The 20,721-nt window shown below is 41.1% G+C and overlaps 2 protein-coding genes across 2 annotated transcripts; one reads left to right on the top strand and one right to left on the bottom strand.

Moving 5' to 3' along the window:
- The first annotated feature begins 1,490 nt into the window (after window positions 1–1,490).
- On the top strand, window positions 1,491–15,250 carry ahcy (adenosylhomocysteinase). The gene is made up of 10 exons (XM_030780963.1): window positions 1,491–1,617; window positions 3,682–3,872; window positions 4,678–4,753; window positions 6,031–6,183; window positions 7,543–7,655; window positions 7,950–8,157; window positions 8,431–8,518; window positions 11,136–11,253; window positions 12,502–12,696; window positions 14,638–15,250. The coding sequence occupies exons 1-10, from the start codon at window positions 1,590–1,592 to the stop codon at window positions 14,767–14,769; spliced, it is 1,302 nt and encodes a 433-aa protein (XP_030636823.1). The 5' UTR covers window positions 1,491–1,589; the 3' UTR covers window positions 14,770–15,250.
- A 3,521-nt stretch (window positions 15,251–18,771) lies between these two features.
- asip1 (agouti signaling protein 1) lies at window positions 18,772–20,461 on the bottom strand. Its single transcript, XM_030780830.1, has 3 exons — window positions 20,299–20,461; window positions 19,396–19,448; window positions 18,772–18,939 (listed from the first exon to the last, which is right to left on the bottom strand). The coding sequence occupies exons 1-3, from the start codon at window positions 20,459–20,461 to the stop codon at window positions 18,772–18,774; spliced, it is 384 nt and encodes a 127-aa protein (XP_030636690.1).
- Window positions 20,462–20,721: the final 260 nt, after the last annotated feature.

Genomic DNA, 20,721 nt, shown 5'->3' with positions numbered 1-20,721 from the left:
TCAGTCACCCCAGTCATGGTATGCTTGAGAGAATTAAAAAGTACTGGCGAACTGGTGGCTTGTCCTTTTGGAAGTTCTGATACAGTCCTGTTTGTCTGTTGTTTTCCTTTCTGAGGTTAGTATTACACAATTACTCCAGAACAATCTTACATAAATGGTTTTGTGAAAACTTTTTCGTCTCAACATGTCTGTTTGTAGCAGTGAAATTGGCACTGGGGAGTTATGGCTGGATCGGCCTAGAGTTTGCTGAGCTCTGAGTTTTTGATCATACTGTGTGTATTTGTCTGCGTGTGTTCAGGTCAGGCGATAACTTGGTTGTATGCTCAGTGGCTGGTCTCCCTATAGTACAGAATGTTAATTGTGTAACAATCAGTAATGGGGAAAATGTTTTTCTTTCGAATAGTGACATATGGTTTGTTGTACATGCAGGCCCAGGTTAAGGAACATAATGTGTTAATAGTGTGTGATAAAGACAGAAGAGAGAGAACCCAAATGAGTGATGTAATGGTGGTGGTGGTGGTGGGTTCTGCCCTGGGCTAAACCAAACATTCAAACCAACGATGGCCACAAATAGGATGTACAAACAGGATGTAAACACAAGGTGATCTGAGCTGAGCCCTCAGGTCCACTGTCATAGCCTCATATGTAGAAGACAAGACAACACAGCTTGGGAGACCTCCTGAACACAGATGGGTACTATGTACTAAATGCACTTATATCCCACTCTTCCTTACTTTGAATACATTACAGTTTCTAAATTATGAGGATACTATTCTTACAAGTGTAATGTTAAAAGGGAAACTGCTAAAAAAAATTAGTGGAGAATTTGTTTAGATGAAAGAATTGAATTGGGGTCATGTAATTTATTAAGCTAGCCTTTTAAAACCTAGGAATCTTAAATATCTTCCTTTAACTTGCAAATAATGAAAACAGTGCATATGTGATGTCAGATACTGGAAAAGCCTCAAACAGGTTGTCTGTTAAACATAAAAGCACTGGACTATGTTTCATGCATTTCATTCCACACAAAATGTTCAACTAACAACAGTCAGTAGTATTACTGCCACAGTAGCGTGAACATTTACGTTTTCCAATGACTATCCACATTGTCATAACGTGCAGAACGGTTCATGTTCTGTCGTAATTAATAAGTCTAAACTGTCTAACAAACTTCATTCACTTTGTTTCAGATCAAAGAATTTCTCGGGTACGATTAGGTACAACTTCTATGCCTACGGGTGATCCCAAGGCGCAAAACTGTAACCTTTACCGACTACTCAGTCCCAACTGAAACAAACATTATACATTATTCGGTCAACACACCCACTTTGTACTTCAGTCCCTCATTGGCTGCCGTACTACATAACTGGCCACGCCCTTGCTAAGTTTGTTGTGCGATGGTCTTGGCCAATATGAAACAAGAGGCGTGGGATAGGCACAAAAATCCTATGAATATTATAATAAGGCTGTCTGTCGCCACTTAAAACCAAGTTGACAACTATTATTCCTTCTTCCCCACTGAAGTCAACAACCGGGCTTAAAGAGCATAGCTGCCTGTTCGCCAGTGTCAACCAGAAACGACCAGCAACATGTCTGAGAAGCTACCCTTCAAAGTCGGTCAGTATGAATTTACTTTGTAAATGATTCTTATCCGGGTTATGCTCACGCTATCGGTGCAAATCAATTGTACTTGCAGATAATATTTTTGGTAATGGCTTTAGGTTGATAGTAGTTTCAAACGCCACGCAAATTGCATTGCAAGCGACTGTTCGTGTTTAAACTAATGTATTTTGTTTAATTCATGATTCATATTTAGTTATCACATGGTGAAGAAGCCGGGGGGCGTATCGTTTGTGTGTGATGTTAATGTTCCTAAACGACGAACAGAACACAATGCAGCATATAAACAAATACGTCTCGGCGCTGGGGATAGTTCAGATTTACCACTTATTTTGTAAAAACAATATTTATATTGCAAGGTTTCTTGCATACATAGCACCTCGCCAGGAACCGAGCGAGAAAGCATGGTTTCCTTGAGAAGAGTACCTCAGATCCATATCGGTAATTGTAGTCCACATAAGGTGGTGAGTTACGACGATCCATTGAATGCAGTTGTTTGAGAAAACTACACCCCCTATGATGCAATGCGTTACGCCGCCAGTTTTCGTTGATCGGCAGCCACAAGTACACTCGACGTGCACGTGTGATTATGCTAAGCGTAAAATGAAAAGCTTTATTATTTGTTATTTTGTTGCAAAGTTTACTGTTTGCAGTTTATTGCTTTGCAGTGAGATTTTCCTGTACATAGAACTGTTGAGGCCCTGTGTTTTTACAAACCGCTTGTCCTAAGTAAATAAGGAAATATTTGTATCGACCATTTGACGTTGTTGAATCACTATTCAGGACATCAGTTTGTAGTAATAGTAATAGTATTTAGACTTTGCCCCCTCGGCCAACACCTTGAGTTCAAATTTCAAAAGCCACGCTTCCCTTACGATTAACGTGTTCTGTATATGTGTCACAAACATGATAGGCCTTTAGACATATTGGCAGAAATATTGCTGCATTGCACGTAGATTCATCAGGCCACTTTTATGTAATGTTCTCACATGCTGCTTTAAGGAACGAAATGTACACATGGATTCAGATTATGCTTTAGCGGTAGCGGTTCCCTTCAAACGGTACGAATTGGTATGTATGCTTGTTGCTGTTGTTGTTGTTGTTTAAAAAAAAAACTGACGGTGGAATATTAGACTTTGTTGGCAAGAAACAGATGTGCTGCGCACAGGCGTGTTCCAGATCAGTGCGGCTAGGTTTGCAGCCAAACACTGGTCACACATGATTTTCGCAATGGGAGGGCGTCACTTACGAATGATTGAGTTGCAGCTGGAGAATTCCAGTTGTAGGAAATCAAATATGAAATCAGTACAAAATACGATCTTAACTGACGCAAGTTCAGAGAAAGTTGCCGGTTGGATGACTTAAATTCAGACACACATCCAACCCCCCACAGTGCGACTCCTCTAAAGAAATTTATTTTGTGTTAGTTTCTTTTCAGACATCATCCAAATTCTAATTTTTTTCAGAGGAGCGAAAGTACTATGCCTGCTCACCAGGTTAGACATTTTTATTTTTTAAGTATTTAATCCACACCCGTAAAAACGATAATGTGAAGTACGTTGTACCGACAGGACAGGTGATGGTGCGGCTGGCTTTTCTCACTGGGAGCTGGCGAGGCGCTGTAATCAGTCGCTCAGGGATTTGAGTCAAACACCTGCCACAGCTAAACCCTCACAAGTCACAGATTGCATAACTTGGAAACTTGTTTAGAATCCTGTTGCCTTAAATTTAGGAATGCACTGCACATTCCTTGGCCTAGCCTAGCGTCAATAAGCTATTTCACTCTGGCTTCCAGAACACACACATCAAAGACCAAACCTAGGGGTAACCTATCTGTAACCTATTTGCAGTTGGGAGTAGAGTTTTGGTTGATTCATTTCGTGGCAAAGCTCACATGTCAAATTAGGTGTTTGGTGTTAGTCTAGGACTAAGATTGGCAAGCTTGAAACAAGAATGAAAAAGCTTTAAAGACACACATGCATACAAATATTATGGTCATTTACACATTATTTACCTGTATGTGTTGTTGAAGTAATATTGTGTGTGTGTGTGTGTGTGTAGCTGACATCAGCCTGGCAGAGTGGGGACGTAAAGCCATTGAGATTGCGGAGAATGAGATGCCAGGTCTGATGAAGATGAGGGAGATGTACGGGCAGTCTAAGCCTCTGAAGGGTGCCCGTATCGCTGGCTGCCTGCACATGACCCTGCAGACGGCAGTCCTCATCGAGACCCTCACTGCACTGGGAGCTGAGGTAAGCTGGAGCTCTGAGCCATCAGAGCAGGGCATATGTGGACTAAATGATCTAGCACTGGGCAGCTGTCATGTCACCAGTACTGAAACAGGGGATGTCTTTATACCTGCATCTAAAACAAGAAGTTTAAAAAAGAGCCAAGAACAATTTTTTTTATCCTTGATGTAGAGCAATAGAATAATTGGTCAAAAATAATATTTAAAGACAGTTTAACTTATTACAGTCCATTGGCAGCAGTCATATAAGCACATTACCCTTTAGTCACAATGTTTTGACAAACCTCCCATTTTCATCTCCTCTTAATGGTTCAACACAAGGGTGACCATTGACTTGCCTTTGACTTCTCTTATGTTCAGTGAATCTTCCATTTGTTTTATATTGATTGGATTCATGGTTGGTCTCTGTGGTCCCAGCCCTTTTGTTGCCTGTGTTACGGACAGAGTGTCCCTCTCTAAAGCTGTCCGACCTTTTCTGAAATATAGATACAGACCAGGCCAATATAGCAGTACCAGTTATCCATATGCAAGCCCAGTGTTGTTTGAATTCACAAAAAAAACATAAAGTGTTTACACATAAGTAATTCCTCTAAGAAGTTGTTTGTTCACATCTTAATCAAATTCTGACAGAGACTCAAGATGCTGAGTCTGTACTCTTTGCTACTCTACAGTCACTGGCCTGAATGCCGTCACTACTATTTCAGAAAATTACCTTGCAGGCCATTTTTGGTTTGTTCATTTGCTCTTCAAGCAGAAAAAACACTCTCCTTTCTCTCTCTGTTTTTCTCGGATTTATCTTCCCGTTTTAGGTTCAGTGGTCGAGCTGCAATATCTTCTCAACTCAGGACCATGCTGCCTCTGCTATTGCCAAAGCCGGCATTCCAGGTAACAGTTGTTTGTGTTCGTGGTCTGCTCTTAGCCCACTGAGCTGACACACAACCGGTTTGGGCCTGCTGGGCAGTTTATGTTCAAACCGGCCAATAGGAGATAAAGCCTGACACTAAGTACACAAGAGCCCCTGTTTGTTGGTCACTGAATGAGTCCTAGGCTAAAGGGCAAGGATACAGCTGCATGAAACATTGGGTCATATCACAGATGTGTGCCTGGTTACGAGTGCAGACACAAAGGTGGTGCTGTATAGACCAGCAGGTGATAGGGGCTAGTGCGACAGAAGAGCCAGTGGAGGCATGTTGGGAAGCACATGTCAGAGTGGAGTAGACTAGACTCATTCAGACCCACTGAATCTGGGTTGTGCTTACAGCTGTTGCAGGCTGTCATTTGCTGTTGTCTTTTGATATGCTGTGAAATTACTGTTTCACTTAAGGTACATGCAAAATGTTTCCTTGGCCTAACTTGCCTCACTCTGAGGAACCTGATTGGATGTTGGAGGTGAACTGACTGGTTGCTTCATTGTAGAGCTGCATTGCCATTGGCAGTTAATGTAGGTTAAAAGATAAATGGGTCTAACTGGCAGAGGGAAATGGATTTTCATCATTACTCTCTTCTTTTCACTGCTTACTTGAGGCTAGTGTGCTACTGTAAGTTGGACAGTTTCTCTGTAGATTTATACCATGAATTCACATGCAGTGCTATGCTGACTTTTTTGAAAAGAAGATTCAGAGAGAGTGAAAATTCTTTTGTTACTTTGCCTAAATTCTTAGCCAGAATCTTAGGCTTTTGAGTAATATTTCTTATGTGAGATTTGTATACTTTAGTCCTTGGGGCCTGTTTGATTGAGCAATGCCTTTTTGTGGGGTTGGGAAAGAGCATGACTGAACTAATCTGTCTGACTGATTAATTTTGGTTTGTGAAGTAACCTACAAGAAGTTAATGAAAGTCAGATTTCATTTTAAAATCTCACATTTCTGAGTGTTGAAACTACTGAAACAAAAACAGACTGTGATGCATTTGTGGGTTTCTTAACTTTGGTGCAGTTTCTGTGTTGCTTTGTCTGAAATTTTGGTTAATCAGTAAACGTGCTTAGGTCATTCTGTCTTGTCGGTGTGATGTTTTTTTTTGTTGTTGTTGATGCACATTTAACGTCTCAGCACAGTTTTTAATAGTTCTGGTGTTGGATTTTGAATGGATTTTCTAAAATCTCTGAACATATCTTGGAAGACCACTGCTTTGATCCGTGACCTTTGACTTTTTTTTGTTTGCAGTGTATGCCTGGAAGGGGGAGACAGATGAAGAATATGTGTGGTGCATCGAGCAGACCATCTACTTCAAGGACGGACAGCCACTCAACATGATCCTGGATGATGGAGGGGACCTGACTAACCTGGTCCACAAGAAGTATCCCAAACTGCTGGCAGGTACCTGCTTGCGTCTGTCTGCAGCTATGACCTCCTATTGACTGTGAGGCCTCTAGCAGAGTTTTTAGCCTTATCTAAAACAGTTTTCCTCGTACTGCTGTTTTAACTCATGCTGGAGGCCGCAATAAGTTTGTAATGCGTATGTATTAACTAGAATAATTTATGCTTGTGGCCTCAGTGTGGGGCCAGAAGCCTGAAATCAGATTAGCATCATTCTGTAAGCATTTCGCTCATTATGCTAGCCGGCTGGATCTGGTAGGTGCCTTTTTTTTTATTGGGAGACAAATGGGAATACTACCCACCATATGCAAAGTGATCCAAATGCATTCATGAGTGCATGTACTTCACAGCTGATGCCTGTTGTTACAAAAGCCTGAATCAGCCTGACTGAACAAACAAAGTGAAATGTATTTAGTAGGAGTGAAGAAACATCACTGATGTGTTTGCCGTGTAGTTGGTCACATGGTACCCGCCATGTGAGACTGGATCATACTGGTCACAGTCTGTCTGCGGTGTTACTCTCAAAACTGGCTCTGTGATGCATGTGACCTGGGAAGTGATCACAGCTCAGTAGGGAGTATCTTTGTGACTGTTCTGCTCTGTGGACACATGGTGGCAGTGTTGAACCATAATATAAAACTAGAGTTGAAATTTTGACTGAAAGCAATAGTGAGTCTTTTGACTGCGGTTTGCTGTGTGAAACAGACTGCCAGGCAAAGCCCATGTGTTCAGGTCAGTCAGAAATGGCCGCTCGGTGTCTGGGGTTTACAAAAGGTCCATTCAATTTTTGGCAATCTTGTGGGTTAAAGGTGAGAGAGAGAGTAAAGAAAGACGTGTACTGCTTATTTGCATGATTCTTGCCTGTGGGGGAGATGATGGTGCAGTGGTGTAAACTGGTACTGTGGAATATCCAACTCACTGGGCCTGTGTTATGGCAGCAGACGGCGGTGCTGCCATCCGCTCCTTTCAGCTAAAATCAAGAACTCACTCCAGTTGGACACAACCAGAACCACTGAAGAGTGGAGAAACATGGTCTGGTTGGGTGTATGCCATGTCATGTTGAGTCCTGCTGGCAGCACAGTCACTGTTTGGTGTGAGGAGCACGGGGCAGGGGAGCTGTCCCGCTTGGTGCCCTCTGCCAGATGGCACAGTTTCAGCATGCCCTCATGCCCCTGTAGAACACTAGAGTACTGCAGAATCGAGCCCCGAGGAATTCAGGTTGCTCTGGGGACAATGGGAGTCCAACCCAGCACCTGACTCGTGTGTGTAATAAACTGGCACGATTATGGTTGTTGGGCAAAGACATTTTTGTTTGTTTCCCTAGATATTTATTTATTTTTAATGTATTTTTTTACTAAGGTATCCGGGGCGTTTCTGAGGAGACGACCACTGGCGTGCACAACCTGTACAAGATGCTGAAGAACGGAGAGCTCAAAATACCAGCCATCAATGTCAACGACTCTGTAACCAAGGTAACAAAGATCCTGAGGTTTTAGGACTTTCTGTACTGCTCAAACTGTTCAGAGGATTAGCATTTAGTCATGGGGATGGTAGAGGTCACGGAGTGCATGGGAAAGAGAGTGTTTGTCATGTGTGCTCAATCCGTTCAAGTTTTTAACTGTCTCAGGTGTAGACATCTCCTACTGGGCCTAAAATGTTGTTTGCTTTTCTGATGCTTTGTGCAGCAATGCGTTTGTTTTTTGCTCCTGTGAATCTGTGAATGAATAGTTCCTTGTGTATGTTTGCTCTCTCTCTCTCTCTCTCAGAGTAAGTTTGACAACCTGTATGGCTGTCGGGAGTCTCTCATTGACGGCATTAAGCGCGCCACAGACGTGATGATCGCCGGTAAGGTTGCCGTGGTTGCGGGTTACGGTGATGTCGGTAAGGGGTGTGTTCAGGCATTGCGTGGCTTTGGTGCCCGTGTCATAGTCACTGAGGTGGATCCCATCAATGCTCTGCAGGCTGCCATGGAGGGTACGTTTCCTTCTTTGGTTCATTTTTACGGTCATTTTTAGACATATATTGAATTAATTTTCTCAGTAAACACAGTAGGTGAACTTTTCTTGTCGACCATTAGAGGATGCCAGTTTATATTGTTCAGCATCTACAGCTTATTTTATCTGTTGTAAACTGTGGAGGTAGCAGCTGTACACCTTAGTGCTCTGTAAAATGATAAAACGGAGAGGAATATACTAGTGTCTTATTTCCTTTGTTTTGTTAAGATTTCCCTGTTTTTTTTATTTTAAGGTTATGAGGTCACGACCATGGATGAAGCCTGCAGGGAGGGTAACATCTTTGTGACGACCACTGGCTGTGAGGACATCATCCTGGGCAGGTTTGTGTTGCACTCTGTTTTACAGATGGATGCCACACACTGAGTTCACCAGCTCTTAAAGCACAGTGTTTAAAGGACCACTCCTGTTTGAGTGTGTTTTTTGTTTTTTGTTTTTTTTTCTGTATGACCTCCCACTGTAAAACCTGTTGTAATTCTCAGGGTTCTCCTGTTGACTTCAATAAGTCTAGACTACTTTCTGGACTAGTTTCGCAACCCAACAAAAATTTGCCATGAGACTCCAGTAATCTTACTCCCATAAAGCAAGTCATGTTGTCAACACTCCCTGGATTATTAATTAATTAATCAATCAATCAATCAATTAATTAATTAGTTAGTTTGTTGGTTAGTTTAGCATAGGCAAATTTGGATGGTTACATCAAACAGTACCCATTTGTTGGCACAGATCTGCCTCAGACTTAAGGCCACTGACAGTTTCCTGTTCGGTTATGGGAAAGTGTGATTAATGCCTGCTACCAAGTTTTACAGGACTACTTACAGAACTATTCTTCCTTTAAGAAAAGCTATAACGTTTCCTGTCTTAATCCTGAAAACACTATAGGCTGAGGGTGAGTGTATTGCTCTCATTAAAATTGTAGGGGGGGGGGGGGGGGGGGGGGGGGGGGGGTATTGAGCTGCTTGGTGTACAGGTCCACATAAAGGCAGTTAATTTACTGTGGATTGCCCTGCAGTTTTTATCTTATATGTGTAAACTCTCCCCTGGTCCTCCCATGGAGTGCAGACGATTAAATCATAGCTAGAGGGCACACTTACCATTTTGTTGTAGTGTGGTAGGTGGAAAGGGTTGTATGTGCAGTTGAGTAGCCTAAAGGGTGTGTTTCCCCTCCATTGGCACAAATAACTGATCTGCTGCTTATGTCTCTGATAGAATGAAATGTAAGCACGTCCTGTAAAGTTGGTAGCTTCACCGTTCCCCCTCCTGTGTGTTTAAAACATATACAGCATGCTATGGTAGTATATCATCTGCCATCACTACCCCCCGCTCATCTTCATGTTCACACACAGGCAGTGAAGGATACAGTTACTGTTGCCTGGTGCTTTTTAACTCTGTATCAGTGTGTTTTTCGCTCTGTATCAATGTGATGAATGGCAGTGGATTCATGGGCCTGTCTTAGAGAAAAGAGTGGGATCTGCGCTGCTGTTCAAGATTACCCACAGATGTTCAAACTGCGCCCCTATATGTAGAATATTCTGGAATACTTCTGTGTTAAGCGTAACCTGCAGATGGAAGCAAAAAGCCTTCATAAACCTTATTAACACGGCTGTAATGATCTAGTAGAACAGTCTAAGTGTGTCTTTACGTGGTGTCTGGACTTCCACACTTCATTTGTGTCGATCTGATTACTGATACATTCCTGGCATATGGTTTACATTCTTTTCAAGGTCATCAAACCACTTGGTGGGTATGGTTTCCATTGTCATTCTGGAAGAAACCACTCCTATCAGGATAGAATGATCACTCAGAGCCTTTGTATCTTTTTGCATTTACCTGGCCCTCTACGGGGGTAGGCTGGATGGAGGCCACGCCCAGAAAACTACACAATACACCACAGCAGAGGAGCCAGATACGGTCATCATGAACCTAGAGTTTTTTTGTAGCATATACCACATGCAGTTGACCCTAGTTTTTGTCTTAACTTCACGTGTACTTCATCCACTTAGCCACTGTTCCTGATGGAACATCAGCCAGTCTCTTAAATTCCTGCAAAACATGCCCCAAAACCCACCTCTGTTTCCGCATCATTTGCATCATTTAACCTTCCTCCTTCAGCCATGCAACCAAGAAGAATGGGCCACTGGTCCTTCCTGGCATTCCTATATATGAATGGAGGCATGAGGTGCGAGTGATCTAATCCATGCAGGAATCACTGCTGTGTGGTAACCGCTCCAATGAATGGTTATTACTGGTGTATGGATACTTATTATGAATGCAAGATGAGAGATGACATTCTTTACATACGTATCTTTGGATTTTATGAAATCACTCACAAACACTGTCTCAGTTCAAGAGCTACTTGACCATCTCGTCAGTAGCCACCTGATTAATGGAGTTTCCTCGCATTCTAGCAAGAGGGCCATCTTCACTGCATCTGAAGCAGAACCATGCCTCTTGACTGAGCCTTGGACGGCATCTGTTGTACTTCTGCTTTAGATATTAACTGACTCCAGGCTTCAGGCTTCTTGGGTTTGCTCTTCCCTGGAGTTGTTGTTACGAAAACTGCATTCTCAACTCAGCTACCTGCTTCCTCAAGTTCTCTATGGGCCTGTGAATGATCAGCATTCTGTTCTAGGGAAGGAGAAATGTCAGACATGATGCTTGTCTCCACTGTGAACTTCACCTTGGATGCTCTTAAGTGGCAAAGCATTCTGTCTGATTTTGGCAGCTCTTTTTCTTCTTCAGAAGTGATACAGGCTTTGGGTTCTAGGGAAGGATTTGGGCAATAATGCATAAAGGAGAGAGAAATAGTTTGTGCTTATTTTATGCCATAGGGATTGTTCAAGTGAAGGATTAAAACAGGTTTCAATCTCAGCATTTACTTAATTAAATTTGCCTCAGTTTGGCGATTAATGAATCACCTGTTTCTCTTTCTTTCCTCAGACACTTTGAGCAGATGAAGGATGATGCGATTGTCTGCAACATTGGTCACTTTGACTGTGAGATTGATGTGAAATGGCTTGATGACAACGCTGCTGAGAAGGTCAACATCAAACCTCAGGTATTGCATCAGTTCATGTCAGTAACCAAGATATCAAACCCCTAGTATCAGTTCACAGCAATCAGTAACCAAGATACTGACCTGATATGAAATAGGTAATCCTCAAAAAACTAATCCTCAAGTATAAGCACTACTTTAGATGAAAACAGAGTACGTTGTGAAAAGGGCAGTCAAAGAAATTTAGCTTATGTCAAGTAATTACTTAAAAGTGAAGAGTACAAGGCAGTGGAGTCTCTTATATTTGTTATTTTCAGCTGTAGACACTGCCTCCGCAACCCACCTAGTTTAACCTACTAGTTGGATTATTTAACTTGGGCGGGCCCTGGGTCCTTATGCTTTATCAAACTTGAATTTAAGTGACTTGTAAGGCTCTGTCACTGATGTGAGCTCCAGTGTACATGAAATGGAGCTTACAGCCTTGTTTGACAGGTAATGTATCTGCAATAGCCATAAACACCCAGACAGGGAACTGTAATAGTCCTCCCTCACAGTACTAAATGGCAAACACAGACTTAAGGTGTATAAAAGGGATTTAATTTAATCATGAAACTATCTAGACTAATGTCTCAAGCAGTGACATGAAAACGAACTGAGATGGTGGATCTCAACATTAGGATGATGGCTGAATATTCTATCTGCCATCCATGGCAGCCAGTCTGCACTGACAAACCCTTAAGAGATCATGGATGGCTGTCTAGTTGACATTACACAGTGTGGACTTTAGAGATCTAATGAGTATGTGAGTCTTCAGATTTATTCTGTTTGTGCTTGCTCAAAGATAAACGACCTTCAGATGATCTTGAGCTTCCCTCAGCTTCTTGTTGAATCTGCTTGTGTGGTCCAAGTTCCACCCTTGGTGATAAATGATTGACTGCCCAGTACTGAATCACCAATAACTAAAGAAAGTTTAACCTGCTGGCAAATCTCTCATACTGGCTATGTGTCATGTCAGTGTGTCCATTCACACTGCTTATGTGTAGAAAGCCAGAGTTCAGATAAGGGTATAGAAATATGTGAAAATATGGAAGAAAAAAATGTGACTGCCTGCCAGGATACAAATATGTAAATTCCTTAAGCACATTATCAATAATTTCTTATTACATTATCAGTAATCTATTATTTAGGTGCAGATTAAAGACGAATTGTCTGAGCTGAAGAGTGCTCATCACTCTCTCTTCCCTCTGTTCCTTTCATCCTTTTCCAGTTCCAGTGTGCTACGTGTATTAAACATTACCTTTCCCTTCGCAGGTGGACCGTTACCGCCTGAAGAATGGCAAGCATGTCATCATCTTGGCTGAGGGCAGACTGGTGAACCTGGGCTGTGCTATGGGTCACCCCAGCTTCGTCATGAGCAATTCCTTCACCAACCAGGTCCTCGCCCAGATCGAACTGTGGACAAACACCAGCAAGTACCCAATTGGAGTCTACTTCCTGCCAAAGAAGGTATGGCGGTCACATGCTAAGGCATTCTCATTGGGCCTCATTCACCAACCGTTCTTAAGAAGAAATTTGTTCTCAAAACCTACTTACGCAGTTTTCTGACATTCACCAATGTTTTATTTGGGATTTGTTCCTAGGTAAGAACAGAATCTACGCACACACAAGAGCACACTTGCGCACATTTGAATGCTGACATGTTTGTGCAAATTAATTGTTTATTGCATTTTCTTAAATTCTACAGTTGTATATTATATTATACCATTGAAATCACAATAATATTTTTATCATTTATGTTTTTTAATAATTATTTTCATTATTTTACAATTAAATGGTGGCATTGAACCATTAAAGTGGGAGCAAAAATGATGGCTCAAGCTGCTTGTTGGTTGCTAGAAAAGAACTCAGAATTATGAGAAACAAAATCAACACAAATAAAAAGTTGGAATGGCGAGGGAAAAAGTCAGAATCGTGAGGTAAAAAAGTCGGAATTACAAGAAATAAAGTTGGAGTTGTGAGAAATCAAGTCGGAATGCCGTGAAATTAAGTCGGAATTCAGAGAAATAAAGTCGCAACTAAGCAAACTTTTTTTTTTCCCCAAATGTGGCTGAAATGGGCTTCCATGGATTTCTGTGTGCACACGGCCCTGCAGTCTCTTGGCCTTTTATGAGGATTGACGGGGCGTTTACCTATGCTAATTAGGAACAACTGGCATGCGCTTCCAATTTAAGATGATAATGGGATTAATCATTACAAGAACAAAGATGCAAACAATTCTGTGGTTTAAGAACACATCATGAATCTGACGTAGACTTTTTCTTAGGATCTTTCTCAAGAACAAATTTAAGAAAAAATTTAGGAAGGTATTGGTGAAAGAGGCCATTGTGAATCAGCGGTCTGGTCCAGAACAGTCTGCTGGCTCTGCCCTCAGACAGTGGCCCAGTGGGTAAAGCTGTTACTGAGCGGGTTGCAGTGATTTGGTGGTATAGGGTTGAGGAACTAGAGAGTGGGGGAGGGGTTTGGTCTCAGACTAGTAAAGTATACACTCATGCCTTAAACTGATTCGGTTAAAAACCTCACAAATTGAGGATGTGATCATTGGTTTTGCTGCATTTCGGGATGTGTCATCAACTAGATGCCTTAATCTGTTTGACTGTTTGTGTTGTACTTTCGCTTTTTTAAGTTGATAGTTTATGCTGCTTTTAAGAATATCAGTTTCATCGAGAACCTCAAAGCCACAGACCCATGCGTACTCTTTGCTACTCTGTCAGGCTTCAGAAAGATAACACATGAAACTGTCATTAAAGCTTTTTACTACCAGGGACAGCAAACGGCAGGGAGAGAGAGTTTGTGTGACACTACTCACACCCAGATGTTTGATGTCATTTGTGTATGGAGTGACATCCACAGAGTAACATACATTTGGACTGTAGCAAACATCTTGTGTCGTGTAACTCAAACCATACGCGGTGAGTGGGTTGCCATGGAAATGGTGCACTGGAGCACTGCCAGCCATAGTTTGAGTATCTGCTATCGTTGGGATCTGGAATTCTTATCCTGACAGTACGGACAGTTAAGGGTGGGTTTTTTTGTTTTTTTTTTTCTTCTTTCTTTTTTGGATTGCTGTGTGGCCAAGCACAACACAAAGGAGATTATGATATCACCGTATTCCTTTTGTATTGATCTGTTTTTCTGCTCCAATTTGTGTGAAGACAGACAGATGCCACCTTCACAACAAAGTCAGGTCTTACTGACTGACTGAGGGCTCACTGTTTAACTGTGTGTGTTTTTTATTTTAATTAGTCTAGTCAATGAGGATGCAAGTCACTGTTAACAAAACTAAATCAAATATTAATGCTCAGAGGAAGAATAACATGCTTGTCTCACACACACACACCCCGAGATATGTAACTGTTACAGTTTTTCTCTGTCTCCTCAACTTTTTAGCTGGACGAACAAGTGGCAGCAGCCCACCTGGACAAGCTGGGAGTGAAGCTGACCAAGCTGACAGAGAAGCAGGCCAAATACCTGGGCCTTCCCCGTGATGGCCCCTTTAAACCAGACCACTACCGCTACTAAGGACCCGGAGCCCTCCTTGCCGCAGTCACTGATGCGCTTAAGGATTAGTCAGGAGTTAACTTTGTTTCAGAGGAAGTCCAGGGAAAGCACTGTCATTCTGGCAGATAGAATGGTTTCATTAGGTGAAAGTGCTCACTCATCACACCACAGACTTCTTCAGACTGCAAAAACAAGGCCTTTACAATATCAAAATGTAGTGATGTTTTTCAGAGCACTGCTGTGTATTAATTGCATTCCCTGATTTTTATGATAATTGAATTTAAGAATATCCATGTTGTTAAAATTCCTGACTTAAGTGCTCGAAACGGTGAACTGCATCAGCATGTCAGATGAATAAAGTCACCGCTGTTGGTTTGTCTGCGTTATGTCAGAGTGATTCCAGAGTTTGTGGACTAGTCCCGAACAGGTCTGTCTGCACTTTTCACTGTATCCTGTGTAAACCAAGTAAAGGAAGTGGAGTTCCTCCAAAAATAAAAAAAAACCCTGCTCCTGTAGTTATTTTCCTGTGGGTATAATCTGAGGCCATTGCGGTCTGGGGGCTGAGATGTGGGATAGAATTTGGATGGGCTAAAAGAGATATGACCATGGATAGAGTTAATGACTCTACATGACCATGTAGAATCTAAGCTCTTGTTTTCATGCTTTCTCTTTTTGGTCACCTTCATCCAATCGTTGTTTACATTCATCCATCGGTGTTTCTGTGGAACATTCCTGCTGTTATCCATTAATGATGTTATTGCAGGTCCCCTTCCCAAAAGAATGAGGAATAAATAAATAAAACGTGCATCTTTTAGTGTTCTGACTGCAGGAACACTTGATTCTATTCATGTCTCGGCCGTTACACCGCCCATGTAAAGCTAAGCACACAAATCGATAATGGTCAAATTCTGCTAGTCAGTGTCTGCCCTGTATCAGAGTCATACATATCAGCCAGCCGTTGTTCAGAGATTGTTACTACAGCATAACTAATGGTGTTTTCCACCTTTTGACCAATAAGGGGAGCTCTAATGTCTCCGAGATCTCTGGTCATTTATTCACATCAATGGTGAACAATTACAGTTTTTCATAACAGGTGGAGAGAAAACACATCTTTTGGGAATTCCAACATTTTAAGGTTGAATTCCCAAAAGATGTGTCGCTATGGATAAGACTTGTCTGGTGTGTATATCATTTCTCATTTTCAAATATGTAAAATGTAAAATTCAAAACCCTGCTCTGCTACTTTGGGGTGTTAATATAGATGTATATAGATAGGCAGGTATAGATAGATAAAGTGGAATATAGATAATTATGTAGATAATTGAAGTCATGCTAAAAAAAAAACCAAAACATTTTTGAACTCTTTGTGCTGCTCTGCTTGGGATGTCTTCTTTAAGCAGTCTCTGACAGGGCTTTGAGGGAGAGGGAATTTCGACAGATCATACCAAGGACATGGAGTGTGATGCAGTGCTGGTAGTTGTGAATGTAAAGGGGCGAGGGGAAAGCTGTGGTCAATTAGACACCCTGGACCATTAAAATGATGAAAACTCCTCTGAGACCCCCCTTCCCCCCTCCTCCCACATCTTTTCACTTACCCCTCCTTTAATGTGAAACAGCTGCAGCATCTGGGACCTAAGTGTCATTGTGGGGTGTGTGTGTGTGCATGCGTGTGTGTGTTTGGTTTATTACCTGTGCCTGGTAAGTCAAGCCCATGTTTTTAAGCTCATTACGTGTGTCAAGCTTCTCAGAAGAGAACAAGACACATGGCTTTGATCTCCATCCTAACAAATACACTGACCAGTACTACGACAAAACACCCCCTCCAGAATCATCTTAAAAAAAGAAAACTAAATAAAAAATGAGATACAGAGTGTATGTCACACACACACAAAAGAGATTTTTTTAATAAGAAGGACTACTTAGGTAAACATGCTGTCAGGACTGAGCACTGCAGAGTGCGGGGAAAGTTCAGAGAGATTTCTATCAGACCATCTTGGCATTTGGCAGATTGTTTACCTGCAAAGTGAGACATTACGACATTTTGCTTTCTGAAGTACCACCCTGGCTGGAGTGAGTACTTTTGTGACACCCTTGGAGAACTCTGACAATTATGGCTACAATATGTCAGCAGTTTTGAGATAAACCCTCACTCTACCTTTACATTCTCTCAGATGTTTTTGATGCTCTCTCTTTTCTCAAATTCATATGAAACAGATTATGAGCAGAGTCAGAATGCTTTTAAGTCTCTTAAAAAATGTATAACCTTGTATAGCATGGTCAGTCCTGTTTAAAAAATGTCTAGCCCTATATAGCATGGTCAGTCCTGTTTTAAGACTGTCTAACCCTGTATAGCATGGTCAGTCCCAATCCTGTTTTCCTTTGTGACTAAAACATGTGTGATATTCCCAGAGTATTCTTAGGTACCCCCCCCCCCCCCCTTCCTGTCTAATATTGATCTGGCTTTTGCCTTAATCCACTGTCTGCATACCAGCACTCCACATATCTACCAAACAGGCTTGTCACAGACAGAGACCTGTTCATTCAACTTTAAAGGGAATATATATATATATATATATATATATATATATATATGTGTGTGTGTGTGTGTGTGTGTGTGTGTGTGTGTATATATATAAAATGTGCGTGTGTCTGTGTGTGTTTGTGTGTGTGTGTGTGTGTGTGTGTATATAAAATGTGTGTGTGTCTGTGTGTGCGTGTCAGTCAGAGAGAGAGAAAGGATCCATGAGCATCATGCATCTGCAGAATTGTTATTATGGATCACTGAGATATTGTCTCTACAAAAAGCCAATAAGTTTATTCAGTGAAAGAAAAACAGCTTGTTTTATCAAGTGTAATTATACACAAACAAGTCATTATGGACAATATAAACATCTGTTCCCCTGTTGTTTACTTAAAATGGAGACAAAAATGCTAATACAAAGTTTTGTACCCTATAAGACGGGGTTCGCTGAATGAACTGTTCTCCTGAACCAAATATTTTTAATATTGGTAACGTAGACGTGCTCTCCTATTCTTAACTCAATAGCCCTCAAGCGCATCCAACGCACCTTTAATTTCTCACCATTATAAAGAAATATGAGTCATTCAGTCGAAAAAAATCTCAGATACAAAAAAAACCCTTTGAAATGTATAGCAGCAAAAACGCAACGCAGGAAACGCAATGTTTGGCAGAGAATGGTACCCATGGCGCACACTCCCTTAAAGTGCCTCTTTAAAGTGCACATCACACAGATCCGTTAAAGGAAGACCGGGCCCTCTCAGCGGAGGAGCGCACAAATAGTTCCCGCCTATAACTCACAGACACCGTCACGTCTACGACACTCACAAATGGTTAACTCACTTTTCGCAAAGCAAGTCGTGCCAGAAAATTAACCAGCTCTGAGTGAAGACCGTCATTTGCAATGTTATATTTAGATTGTTTTACAGTTAAGGCACACCATTTGTATCCAGCTATTTAATACACAACATTTCTGCGACCCTGGGACATCAAGATCAAGTGCGCTTGGTGGGGCACAATTTGAATTAAAAAAACAAAACAAAACATAAAACAAAACAAAAAAACAAAAACAAAAAAACAACTACATGAAGTAACTAAGCGAAGTAACACTGATATTTGCGGCCTACCGTACATGGTAGAAACTCGAAAACATTTTCAATGATGTTCATTTTGAATAGATAATAAAATACTTTTATGTGTTCTAACAAACGTTGTTCATTTGTGCAGAACGTCAGTTTAGCTGACAAAAATTTTGCCTGCCTTTTCCCTCAGCGGTTTTGCACTTTATTGAAAATTAGGAGCGCTGATCCCCTGGATCTAGATAATGACAGTGATAGCCTACAACGGCCAAAACAGTCGGAAATGTTTCTTCCCGAATAGGTGACAGTTGGTTACCATACATCCCTTGTCCGCCTTTTGCAAAGCGACCACATCAGTCCGCTGAAGAGATTCGCTGGAGGTTCCTCCACCTCCTATGTATAGCGTTGGTTTACTGTAGCATGTCCTCAGCATCGCGGATACCCCATCCGGCAGTAACAGACCGTCTTGAAAAGGCGACAGTGGCAAAAGGCGCAATACTCGCAGCAGACTGCGTTCGGTGACTTGCAGCTTCCCCAGAGTGGCACGCAGTTGGCTGGCGGCGGCGGTCTTTTACTCCTGGTGCTAAACTTGTTCTATTGATTTGGACAGGTTTGATGGACAAGATCGCGGTAATTTAAGTCAGCTTCCACTCACAGTAGTTTCACATTCATAAAATCATTTGAAAACGTTTACAGATTTCTTAAGGCTTATATATCAAGTTACTTTAACATTAAAATACGGATATCGCCATTTTAAAACTATAAAAGTATAGTAGTCCACGAATTATTATCTTTTCGACTTTTTTTCTCTGGAGTAGAGGGTATTTTTATGGATAATCTAATTGAAATTCTTGTACTCGGGTTGCAACAACAGCACTAGAATATACAAAAATTAAACGATCAAACACCTTCCTTAATGTGCCAGTCATTGCAATTACTGAAGCAGGCAAATGTATATCAGGAAATATAGGCTATTTACGATTTTTAAATTTCTGAGTATATTCTGTTTGAAGCTAGTTTTTACGCGATAGACGTTTCAATCGACTTTACCTTTCTTGGTTTCTTTTCGGATTTTTTATTCTTCTTACTAGCTTTGGTCAATTCTGAAAAGTCACAATAATAATTACTACAACAACAACAATAACATCAGAAATAATAATAATAACAATAATAATATTAACATGTGTTATAAGGTTGTACTGTAAGTTATTATGAAGTTATTATGGTTATATATAATTATGGAGACAGCTGCACACATGCACTGGCGGCACACTATGGAAATATTGTGATCCATCTGAAGAGGAAGAGAAGAGGACATATCATCCTATTCTACATATACACATGGTACAAAACAAAAACGAAAAACAAAACAAAACAAAACAAGCAGATATAAGGAGGGAGTTATCTATCTATCTATCTATCTATCTATCTATCTATCTATCTATCTATCTATCTATCTATCTATCTATCTATCTATCTATCTATCTGTCTATCTATCTATCTATCTATCTATCTATCTATCTATCTGTCTGCCTGTCACTGTATGTATATATTGGTGTGTGTGTGTGTGTGTGTGTGTTGCAGTTTGCCTAGTTACGGAAATAAGAATGCAGTGCTGGCATTCACTAGCTGCAGAAGGAAAAAGAATTGTTTTTTGTTTTGACTTGTACTGAAAATTGACAGCTTTCTGAATCAGATATCAGATGTTTCACCAAGTGCACCAGGTTTTCCTTATAACTACATTTTTTCAGATTCAATGAAATTGTAAATAGTCCCTTCAGATTGTTATAGTGGATTCAGGCCTGAACGCATAACTGCACAATGTAACAAATGAGTGTAAAGCATTAGGTTACAGCTCGGGAGAAGTTGTCTAGTATTTGGCTGCATCATCATTGTGTAAAAACAGTCATTATAGATATCCAGTTAAAAGGTCCCACTTCTCATACAACTCACCTATGACAATCACGGGAGGCTCATTTGTGGAGTTCTGTGTCTGTAAACTGGGTGAAGATGACTCATTGCCATGGCTCCTGTCCTCCATAGGCATGTGTGAGTAGACCACTACGCAGCTGCTAGAGCACAGAACCAGGCACCACAGGAGAAATGCTGGACTCATAGCCTTGTTTTCTCTTGTCAAACAAGCGGCAAGACCTGGAAAGGTCAGCAACGGACTGTGATCAGACCAGTTCAGATACACTGATAAACATACATAGTTTCATTTAAGGTTACTCCACATAGCACCACAGGTATTACAGACACAGATTACATCTATTCTATTCTATTCTATTCTATTCTATTCTATTCTATTTCCTTACAATTAAAAAAAAAGTTTAGGTGTCTGCACTGGTAATGGTTATAATTTTTTAAGAGATGGCT

This window comes from Chanos chanos, chromosome 7 (genome assembly GCF_902362185.1).
Source record: "Chanos chanos chromosome 7, fChaCha1.1, whole genome shotgun sequence".
Classification (NCBI taxonomy): domain Eukaryota; kingdom Metazoa; phylum Chordata; class Actinopteri; order Gonorynchiformes; family Chanidae; genus Chanos; species Chanos chanos.
This window is presented reverse-complemented; position numbering and strand designations above follow the sequence as displayed.

Coding starts and splice junctions, on each gene's coding strand:
- asip1 (XM_030780830.1), bottom strand. CDS start 20,461: ATGAGTCCAGCATTTCTCCTGTGGTGCCTGGTTCTGTGCTCTAGCAGC. Junction 19,449..20,298: donor GCCTCCCGTGATTGTCATAG/GTGAGTTGTATG, acceptor GTGACTTTTCAG/AATTGACCAAAGCTAGTAAG. Junction 18,940..19,395: donor CCGAAAAGAAACCAAGAAAG/GTAAAGTCGATT, acceptor CCAAATCAATAG/AACAAGTTTAGCACCAGGAG.
- ahcy (XM_030780963.1), top strand. CDS start 1,590: ATGTCTGAGAAGCTACCCTTCAAAGTCG. Junction 4,754..6,030: donor TGCCAAAGCCGGCATTCCAG/GTAACAGTTGTT, acceptor TTTTGTTTGCAG/TGTATGCCTGGAAGGGGGAG. Junction 12,697..14,637: donor TCTACTTCCTGCCAAAGAAG/GTATGGCGGTCA, acceptor TCAACTTTTTAG/CTGGACGAACAAGTGGCAGC.